Raw genomic sequence first — 11,093 nt, forward strand, 5'->3', positions numbered from 1 at the left:
TCCATCTGCCCGGCTGCTGCGGCCTCAGGCAGCGACGTCGGGCTGCAGAGCCGCCTTTTTTCCATTTTGATCCGTGCTTTCCTAAGAGCATAATTAAAGACATTACCGGGCCGTGCTTTGTAAACCAGTAGCTCCTCTCCAGCGAAGCTGCCTGCCGGCTGTTTGGGAAAGCGCTTCTCCTCAAGTTTCTCCCCGAACATGCCCGCACCGCCTCCGGGAGCCTCCGCAGCGCCTTTGGACTGGTGGTTTTGGGAAGGCGGCCACCCCCGAGGGGCCGCGGCCGCGCCCCGGCGACGCCCGGGGCATCTGCTGCTCCCCGTCCCCTCACGGCCCCGCGGCCCGCCCGAGGAGGGGGGACATCCCACCCCTGCCCGGCTGCGGGCACACACAAAGCCAGCGGCCTCCAGCTGGAGATGCGGTGGGGAGAGAGGGGGTCGCCATTTTGCCCCCGCGCTCCCTCCGGCGGCGAACAAAGGGCGGGGGTAGGGTCCTCCCTCCCGGGCACCCATCGACACCCCCCGCCCTCCCAAGCCTGCCCCGCCGCTCCCGCTGCCCCCCGCCCCGCCCGCTGGTACTGGCGCCGGCACCGCACTCACCGCCCGCCGCCACCGCCGCCAGGGCGGGAGGTTTCGGGTTACAGCGCCCCAGACCCCCCACAGCCGCCGCCGGCCGAGAGGCCCCGAGCCGCGGCCCGACCTCCCCCCCACCCCGCCATGGCCATGCCCCTGCCCCTCCCCGGCGGCCCGCCCCGCCGCGCCCCCTCCCCGGCCTCGCCGCCCGCCATTTTCTCTGCGGCCGCCCCCCGGGCTGGTCCCGCAACGGGGCGGGGAGCGTGGGGCCGCCACGACACCCCGTTCCGGGGAGGGGGGGCTCCCCCGGCCGGGCCGCTCCGCCGCCGCAGGAAGAGTCCCGCCATGACCCGGCTGCAGCGGGGCACCGCACGTACCCCGCGGGCCCGCCCCGAGGCACGGCCGCGGCTCCCCGACGCCGCAGGGCTCCGCGCACCCCTCCTTCGCTGGAAACGCAGGAGCGCAGTTAAACGGGGGAACCCCATTTTACACAGGGCGGGTGAAGGGCCTTGCGCTGGCACACAGCGCGAGTCAGTGGCAGGGAGGGGCGGATCCCAATTGCTACACTTCCTAGACCCCAAAATGTTGCTAAAAGTAACACAGAGCCGTTTTGGGGACGAGTTCACCCCCCCGCACCTGAAGCAAAACGCAGCTGGGCCCAGCACACAGGGTGAACGATAATTAAATGCCACACTGTGCATCCCGAACTCCCAGCTTCCCCGTATCCCGGCGAGGCCCTGAAGCACAGCAGACAACCGCTCTGCCTCGAGCTTTGCTGCGCTGTTTGCTCTGTGATTTGGAAGGGATGGAGGTTTTTTTATGACATGGGCATCAGGTTCCTGCGGCCGCTGTCTCTGCCTGCCCTGGCACTGCCGCCTGCCCAACAGCCGGACCGTGGGTCGTGCCCCCATGCCAAGGGGAGTCAGCTCGTCCTTTTGACGATGCAGAACAGCAACACCATCAGTGCTGGAATAGTGAATTACGTGCAATTCTCAACCACTTCTACCAATGCTTTTCTACAGGATTTTAAGCTTACCATGCCATCACACTTTGACATTTTTTAAATATCATCTTCGGAAAGCGTTCAAGAAGATATCCAACCAGCACAGGAGATTCCACACGTATGTCTGCGCCTACAGGTGTAGCATCTAGAACAGCACCGCGCCTCTGTGTGTTGGCGCGAGAGAGAGCTAGGTAACGCCTGCCGAACCTCCGGGTCTGGCAAGGGACCGTCAGGGCTCAGGAGCTCCCCGTGACCGCTCCCACCCGCCCGCTCGCCCGCAGCACGGCCGCAGGAGCGCTGCCTCAGCGTACAAGCCCGCCGCCCCCGAGCTCCGCGCCTAGCCCCCACCGCAGGACCAGGGCCGCCCTGCCGCTCTCTGGCTGGGCTCGGAAGTACCACGGGGGCGCGGCTGGAGGCGCGAACACGGGCCGGGCGCACGCACGTCTTGCACCGGCTGCTGCGGCCGCTGCAGCCCGGTCCCCCGGGAACAGGGGCTCCGGTGCGCTCGCTGCCCCTTCGCGCCCAGCTGCACACCGCGGGGCCAGGCAGAGGAGGCCGGAGACGCCCCTCTCCCGCGGCGGGCGGGAACAGGCACGCAGCTCCTGCCCGCGCTCTCACCGCGCAGCACGACGGCTCTTGGGGCGCCGAGGAGCCCCGGGCCCGCGGCCATCGCCCCCCGCTGAGCCGCGCCGCGGGAACCTCCCGCCCTCACCGCCCGCCCCACGTCACCTCCTGCCGCCGCACAGCTTCCGGGCTGCGCGCGCAGGGGCGCGCCCCCGGAAGCGGAAGTCCCTTGAGGCAGCGGTTCTGGCGGCGCCGGTGCTGCCGTTAGGGGTGTAGGGGCTGCGGTGAAGAGGTGAGGCGAGGTGAGGCGGGGCGGGCTCCGCCGCCGCCCCTTCCGGCCCCTCCTGCTCTCTCCTCGGTGGGGCCTTCCCCCTCGCCTCCGCCATGCACCCCGTTTTCCAGAGCAGCCGGCGCGACTTCACTTTCGGGCCGTGGAAGCTGAGCGCCGCCCAGACGCACATCATGAAGTCGGCGCAGGCCGAGAGGTGGGGCGGGCTTGGGGGGGCGGGGGGGGACACGACCTGCCGGTACCTCCGCTGCCCCTCCCCAGGGCGCGCCGGGGCCGGGGCCTTGCTCCCTGGCAGCGAGGGGTTTGGGGCGCTTCGTCGCCTTGCGCAAGAAATAAATAATGTCCCCTGGGTAGGGGAGACGCTGTTTATTCCGGTAACTCGGGGGGCGGGGGTGGGGTTTGTTCCCTTTTTGTGAGGGTAAGCTTGGTTCTTTGGCTTGAGAAACTGATTTGGGTTACAGATGGTTTCCAGAATTTCGTTTTTAATAATTGCTAACGGTTTTGGAGCTCTGGACCTCTGTGAACTGCAGCCTGCTAATTAGAAGCCTGTTTTTCTTAATTACTTTTTAATAGTGATTAAGGTTCTTTTAAATGTGGTCCACAGACTCGCATAAGCTATTTTGTGGTAATGGCTATTTTAAGATAATGGTTTTCATTAAAAATTTATTATTTGCTCTCTCCTTGTAGTAGTAATTTCCACTGCTGTCAAACTGTTGGAGAAAATGCTCCTGTGTCAGCATGAAGTACTTAAGTCAGATTTGCTAATGTGGAACTCAACAGTTCAGCTCTGTAGTGCCATAGCTGACCTTGGTGGCAGCTGAATTTGACAGTTCTTGGTTTCAGTTTCTGGAGTATGTACATGGAAGTCTTGTTAGTCTTGTTAAAAGTATCTTCGTTCATGTTGCTTTTAACTTTTCTGAGGCTAATTTGTTTGATAAAGTCCCATGTCTGGAAATGTTATGCTGTTTATTATTATTATTATTATTATTGTAGTAAACTATGTAAATGGTAAATTTTTTAACATAATAGCATAATACTGTTTTTTTTTTTTAAACTGGGTGTCTGCCTTAAAACAGGTAAAAACTATATTCCTTCCTCCATTTAGATCCTATTATTTTAATGCCTAAAATAATCTTCTCAAACTGCTTCTGACTACTGGTCTTTTAGTTTTTGCAGTTATAGGTAAGACAACTAGAATCCTGTGATTTAGTAATTTTTCTGTAATGAGGATTCAACATCTAGCTAAGCTGTACCTGTGTCCTGCAGGGGAAGGAGGGCTATTATTAGAGTATCCCATTTTTATGGCATGTTTGTGAAGACTTATTTTGTAGGATGCTACCTCTTAAAAATGAAGATCTTTGTTCTTAAGATCAGGAGGGTGTTAACTCTCTTCATTGTCTGTGAACAAGAGCGAGACTTGAACTGCCGGTCTAGAAGCCAAATTGCCTGATGTACTCATCTTCTGATCTATTCAGTTTCTTTAACTGCAGCTATTTTAAAATAGTCACCTCTGTAATTTTCAGAAAGTACCTTTATCTGTTCAGATGTTTCTGAGGGACACACAGTTTTTTAGAATGTGTTGAAAAAGGCTGAAAAGTAAAGTTGCAAGAGCCACAACACAAGCGTGAAAGAACACAGGAGGATTTTTCAGGGCAGGAAAGAGGAAGTCCAAAATCAGCTGTTTACCTGTAGGTCTTGGTAGCTAGCATGAGACCCCCAAAACAATTCCTCCACTTCAAATTTCAACAGTTAAGAACTATCCAGTTGCAGTGCTTTTAGTCAGCTTCCTTTTGTAATGTATTTCTCTTGGCATTTTGCCTTTTTTATTGCTTGGGGAACATCATTAGTATCTGTAGGAGTTTTATTTCTGGCAAACGTATATCACAAAAATATCTCAGCAACCTCTGTGGAGAGGTGAAGGATTAAATGTGCTGCAGCCAAGAACTCCTTTGTGTGCTGGAGTTGGTCTTTGCAGGTCAAGGGGGCCCGCACTTGATGAAATGGAAAAGTTCATAATGTTATTCTGCCTTCTCTGGGAAAGACATAGGATCTTATTCTCCAAGTCTATGAATTCACTATTTTTATTTCAGTTCGGTTAGCATAATGTTCTTTTGTATGCAGGGTTACAGAAATAACCACTTTTGTTCAGGAAAGCCTTATTATCAATGTGAAAGTCACAATTAGGACACTTTTTTTTCTTGCCTCCTTATAATTAGTGTATTTCCTAAAGTTTTCTTCTCTCCAGATGTCATGTATTTCTTTTTGATCTTGATAAGTAAAGTAGGTAGTGGTAGGGAGGAAAAGAAATATATGAAGCCTTTTGGTAAATAAGGCCACTGTGTATATAAAGTGGTGTTATATGTATTTGTAAATAGTGTATGTATATATGTACATATATATAAATAAGTATACAGATTGATGTAAAACAAAAAGTGAAATAGGATGGTTGGAAATTTTCTGCAAGGATCATGCTTATTTTCTTCATACAGTATTTTGTTCAGTTGGGTCTGTGGCTGTGGCTGAGGCTTTCATGCTTAAGGTTACAACTACCAGTATGTATTCTCTACCAGCTCGGGAAAGTAGTAGAGCACAGTAGCATTTTCTGCACTATTTCCGTACGCTGCCAGGGTTGTTTACAGCCCCTTTTTGTAGGCTTCCAAATTTGGAGGTATGGACCACTGTGTAGTGAATTTAAACTTGCTGACAGTGAATGCTCGTTCCTAAAACTTCTTTTTTGGGCACCTGCCAAAGAAGTTCATGGACCATCCATTGCCACAACAGGTTGAAAGCTGCTACTTCATGCTTGTCAGGTATTTTTTTAATTACTCATGTATGAGACTTTTGTACGAGCCTGATGGAGAAGGAATGTTTTAGGAATACTTTGTGGTGGAAAAGTCACCTCGGATCAATGACTCTGCAATTCATGTCAAATGGTAAAACTGGGAAAACAACAAAGTTTTGCAGAACGTATTGATGATGTGTCTTCTAAATTGCCATGGTCTAAAGAATACTTATTGCAAAACAAGGAGTGCTTTCACTGAACTATAGCTGACTGATCTCTCTTCATGGGACTTTTATGTTTCTGTGCAGACTGGCTGATGAATTACACATGCCTTCCCTGCCAGAGATGATGTTTGGAGACAATATCCTAAGAATACAGCATGATCGTGGTTTTGGAATTGAGTTCAATGCAACAGATGCTTTAAAATGTGTCAATAATTGTCAAGGTATGATCAAAGTGGCTTGTGCAGAGGAGTGGCAAGAGAGCAGGTACAGTATTTTATCACCAGTGGGCAAGTACTGGTGTGTTGTGTGTGAAACTGCCATAAAGTAGTTAAAAGAATAGACTGAACTCTTGAAGACCATGTTGCATTTGGTTCTACCATAGATAAGTGTGATCCCAGAGGTCACTTAGCTTTTCTTTGCCATGATCACCCTATCTGTTCAATTGGGTCAGCTATATTTTTCAGTTGTGTCTTGGCTTTTTTAAAATAAACTACAAGTTTAACATGGCTTAATGCTGTTTCTGTTTATTCAGACTCATAGGGCCTCGAGCCTTACAAGATTGTATCTTGTGGCATTTCAAAGTGCAAAATGCTGGACGTGTTCAAAATCTTAGCCTTAGGAATATAGCAGAACAATTACCATGCATGAGAACTAATTGCACTGCTTAGTATTTACCAAATTAGTTGTAGAGCACCTAGAAGCAAAGCATGGAGAGAAATGAAAGCTGTCATAAAAACTAAGGCAAACAGCAGTGTTAATGATTGCTGTGTGTTGTCAGCACATTGCTTTCTGCCTCGTTAAAGAAAAAATGATCTTGAAATACAAATTTTTCAACACCATTGAACTAAAATCTTTATTTTGACTCATAGGACTGAGATAGTGTTAGCACAGGAATTCTGGTAACAGTTTTCTAGTTTATTGTGGAAACATGTTATGAAAGAACCGATACTGTATGATTAAGTCTTGACATCATCATTGCAGCACAGACAATGCTGCTGGTTTTCTTATTGAAGAGTGTGGGAATCGTAATACATAATCTTATGTGAGTTTGGAATTTTTTAAGAATTACTACAAAGCATGCTGTTTTCTCTTTCACTTCTCGAGGAGTGAGACTGAGCACACTAAGGAAGTTGTCAAGCCATATGATTGGACTTACACAACAGACTACAAAGGAACGTTGCTGGGAGATACTGCAACATTAAAGGTAACTGATTTTGCCTTGTTAAATGCTCTTTGCATATTGTTTCAGTCAAACACAAACACTTTCTTTTAAACTCTCATTTATCTTTTAGTAGGCTTCTGTGAAATCTTTCATACTTCATAGTTTCTGACTTCCAAGTATAGTTTGGGCTTTTCATGTCTCTCAGCATGTTATCCTAATCAAATCATGGCTTATTTTAATAACAGTTTAGGGGTTTTTTTAAGCATTTTAGGATTATATAAAAGGGTGCCATTGTATCCCTTAGCGAGGACTTACTCAGAGAGTAAAGCACATGGGAATCTTCAGCGCTTGCTGGATGGCCTTCTGAAGCCCTGAGCTCCTCACACACAACAGAACTCTCAACTTTGTAGTTCTCTAGTGCCTTTACTCTCTGTTGCTTGCCCGCTTGTGTAAGCAGCTAAGTAGATCTGGCTGTTTCAATGGCTTTGTGTTTTTCTGCAGCAGTAACTCCTCAAACTTAAACTGACAGGCCCTCCCTTGTCTTTGTTTACTTTAAAATAAGACTGAAGTTCCCAGCTTCTCTTCATTGTGTACAGGTTGCTTACTACTAAGCAGATAATCTATATTAATTCACTAGGATTGCATTAGTCATACATCACTTCAGTTATTCTGGAAATAAATGTGCAGCATAGGAATAAATGATGTCTTGTTGGCCCGTGATCTTTGGGCAGTGGAAGTGTATGAGTGTATATGGAGCCCATGAGATGGAATACATACAGGTACTTCATTTCCATGGAAGGGCTTTATTAGAATCCTGTGTGGGGTTTGTAGGTGGCTAGAGATGCTAAGTGGATGGAATACTACTTATAACCCAGAACTTCTCAATTGTATGTTAAGGCAACTTTGAATGTTTTCAAATACAGAAAGTGAGCAGAATTGTTTGCAGATGAAACCCTACTGAGCTTGTACCCAGAGGGAAGTATATTCAGAATTTTCCACTCTTTTTTGCTTTGATTAATGTTTCCTCTTGGAAACTTTGGTTTTAATTTTAACTTTTCCTCTTAGAATTTTGGGATGTTTTAAGCTTAGTGCCCTAAAAGCTTTTTCCTTTATAAAACTAGCAATTGCGGGATTTAAAAGATCAGGACAAATGTATGTAGTTTGGCAACAAATTAACATGCTAACTGTTCTTAATCTTTTTCTTTAGGTTGTTCCTACAACAGAACACATAAATACAGAGAAATTGAAAGCTAGGGAGCAAATCATGTTTTTTGAAGAAGTACTTCTGTTTGAAGACGAACTTCACGATCATGGAGTATCAAGTTTGAGTGTAAAAATAGTGAGTACTGAGAGGTGTATACAAGACGCTTGGTGACTCGGTTGGCTAATATATACAAAATGCAGTCGCTTTTTGTATGTTGTTCCTTCTGGGATTTAAAGTTTAAAATGCAGAGTTCTTTATCCTCACTCTTAGAAATATAATTTACTGGATACTATGTTGTCTTGAAATCTTTCTGTCAGTTGCTTCAAGGAACAATCTTTTCCCTCTTTCTGCATTCTGCCTAAGAATCTTTCGAGACACTGGCTGCCCTGCTGTCCAGTGATAGCTGTAGCATATCAACAACCCAAATTTTGACTTTGCTGCTGAAAGCTCCTCATACTATCTTTTGTTGTGAATAGCTGATGCAGATAAGTGCATACTTAAAAGAAAAACTCTGTAATATGCTGAAAGGAACATCTTTATTTTCGCAGAGAGTTATGCCTTCCAGCTTTTTTGTGCTGTTGAGGTTTTTCTTGCGAGTTGATGGGGTACTTATCAGGATGAATGATACAAGGCTTCATCATGAGGTAAACCCTTATTCTCCATCATGAATATTTTACAGGTGCTCCCTTGCCATGTTACTTTCAGAGAAGACCTGTACAGATTCCTGCAATTTAATACTGATGTCTGGGGGCATAGAGGTTACCTGAACTGAAATTTCAAGTGTATTTTATTATTGTGGTGGTGCTGAAGTAGCAACCAACAGCTGGATGCCACAGGGCTAGGTATTATATGAGCAGCGTAGGCTACCCCTCATGTGAAGTAATCATTTAAATATATTTGACAGACGCAGATTAGAGAGGAAGTACAAGAGGAAACATAGGCAACAGTAAATGGTGTGATATTGTTCTTATCCTCGTTTCCAAGTATAGGTTTTTTGGCTTGTCTAATATATGACTGCAAGTTCTAACCTGCAAATAACTGCCCGTACTACATTGAGTTCTGGTATCTCATAAATCGTACAGAACATAATAGTTGTGGTTTGCTTATTCTGTCTAGCTCTTTTTGTACTGATGTAGGAGTTCTAGCTGAGTAAAGATTAAAAAGCATATTCAGTCATAGAATTTCTTTTTTTTTTATGCATGCACACAGAAAGGTGACTTTTGGGAAAGAGAACATTGCTAAACATGCTTCTCTGTCTTCGTGAATTTGAACATACATTTCTGCTCCCAGGTGAAAATCTGCGGTCAATTCAAATGCTTACTAAATTCAGTGTATTTTAAGTGCTCGTTTTGTACTGATACTAGATGATAATTTTGTAATGAATTTTTCCCATTTTTTTCCCATTAGGCTGACAAGGCCTACATGTTGCGAGAATATACCTCCAGAGAAAGCAAAATATCAAGTTTAAAGGTATTGCATTTTAAAATTTTTTTTTTGTCTGCTTTTTAGAATTGTTTATGGTCAGCATAGAAAATACTGTGTCTGTAAGTCATTATTTGTTAGGTTTGGAATCGATACAGAGGAAAAACCCTTCTGCTTATGCAACATTTATTTTGGTGATTTCAGGGCAGATTTGCATTTGTAAATGCTCAGCTCCATTGACCACATGACAAGATATGGGACTGGGTTACTTTTTTCTACTACTACTTTTGAGTTAACAAGTGGCTTGTTGTTTTTTTTCCATAGAACTGTTCAGCCACAAAATCAGGTAGTCTGTGTCCCATGATCCTAAATTTCAGGGCTGGTTGTATGCTTGCAAGTAGTATTAGGCGTTAAGATCTGTTTGGGAATGGGCTCATTCAGTTTTTCTCAAATAAGTTTAATAGCCCACCTTAAAACTCTAGTAATGGCTCAAAATAATTTGTGGCCCATTTGGAGTTGCAGCTGTTGATTTTTATTCTTGACCTAACATCTGATCTTGGGTATTCATGTTACTTTCCTTCTCCCTTGTTTTTCCTTCACCTGTAAAAAGTCAGTAAAGTGTTACTAACCTTCTGAGGGAATATTTTTGCAAAATGTTTTTCTTTCTGAGGAAAGGGGCACTGTATAATTTCTTAACAATATGTGATCCCTATCTATAAACAGGATTAAATGCAGACATGAGCTTTTTGACAGTTTTGTGGTTTTTGAAATATAAATCGGTGATCTAGGTTTTACTTCATCTCATGTTTAAAAATTATCATTTACACTGTTAAATAATTTTTACTGCCTGTTGTTATAGAGAGGAAATGCATATAGCTTTTCAGTTCCCTAGATCAGCTTGCGTAGGTAAAGCAAAAAAGATTCCTGCTCCAGTTAGGTTTGAAATACTTGAAAGAGCAGTATGATTCCTTGTGTGTTAGGGGTAGCCAAAATACAGGTTGTGTTTGAATAGCTCTGGATACACTTCTTAAAGAAGTTTTCTGTTGTCTAACAGAAAGTTTGAAGGTGGTTTGCTCAGTATAGATTTTTATATTTTTTTTATTACATGTCTTGCATGTGGTGAAGTTAAGTTGTCTATAGGAATCTTGAGAAAGATATTGATTAACATAATGAAAACACCTAATTTCTTCAAATATGAAATTAAAATCCAATGAGTTTTAGTATTTCATACAAATGTCTGTGGTAGACTTCATAAAACTAAAATACATGTTGAGATGTATCAATTATCAATAGCTGAATCTGAGCAACTCCAGTGAATGTATTGCAATGGCTAGAAGACATTAAGGATGGGATCCCTTGTAGCCATCCTAGTCTCTTCTACAACTAGACCCTTAAAAAGACTGTTTGTTACATTCAAACGATAAATGTATTTTTTTAAAAACATTGTAGCTGTTCATGAATGTCTCTGACTTTCTTGTGCTCTTATAATCTGCTGCTTAAGAACATTAAATACCTTTCCTTAGCCTATTGATCCACGCAAGGAGTAAAAGACTGTATGTACTTCTGAAGTTATAACGTAAATTTTAATAATCATACCTGACTTCAGGTGTTTAAATCAAGTAAATTATAGATTAATTAGATTAAGTTTGGTTTTGGAATACCTTTTTTCTTTTTCCCCCCCCTCCTTTCATTCACTTGTTTCATGTTAAATTTTTGTTTCTTAGCATGTTCCACCTTCCCTGTTCACGGAACCTAACGAGATCTCTCAGTATCTACCCGTAAAGGAGACAATCTGTGAAAAACTAGAATTCCCAGAGAAGCTGGAGCCTAAACCAGAAGCATCACTGGAAACCATGTGTGTTAAGTCTAAATAA

The 11,093-nt window shown here is 44.9% G+C and overlaps 1 protein-coding gene across 1 annotated transcript; it reads left to right on the plus strand.

The window, feature by feature from the left end:
* Positions 1-2,440: 2,440 nt before the first annotated feature.
* Positions 2,441-11,093, plus strand: TIPRL (TOR signaling pathway regulator). Its single transcript, XM_059817669.1, has 7 exons — positions 2,441-2,621; positions 5,516-5,695; positions 6,536-6,635; positions 7,801-7,932; positions 8,346-8,441; positions 9,205-9,267; positions 10,944-11,093. The coding sequence occupies exons 1-7, from the start codon at positions 2,521-2,523 to the stop codon at positions 11,091-11,093; spliced, it is 822 nt and encodes a 273-aa protein (XP_059673652.1). The 5' UTR covers positions 2,441-2,520.

This window comes from Gavia stellata, chromosome 1, assembly GCF_030936135.1.
Source record: "Gavia stellata isolate bGavSte3 chromosome 1, bGavSte3.hap2, whole genome shotgun sequence".
NCBI lineage: Eukaryota > Metazoa > Chordata > Aves > Gaviiformes > Gaviidae > Gavia > Gavia stellata.

Excerpts from the sequence above, each read along its gene's own strand:
- TIPRL (XM_059817669.1), top strand. The coding sequence starts at position 2,521 with ATGCACCCCGTTTTCCAGAGCAGCCGGCGCGACTTCACTTTCGGGCCG. Across the intron at positions 2,622-5,515 it reads AAGTCGGCGCAGGCCGAGAG|ACTGGCTGATGAATTACACA; the intron begins GTGGGGCGGGCT and ends GTTTCTGTGCAG. Across the intron at positions 5,696-6,535 it reads GAGGAGTGGCAAGAGAGCAG|GAGTGAGACTGAGCACACTA; the intron begins GTACAGTATTTT and ends TCACTTCTCGAG.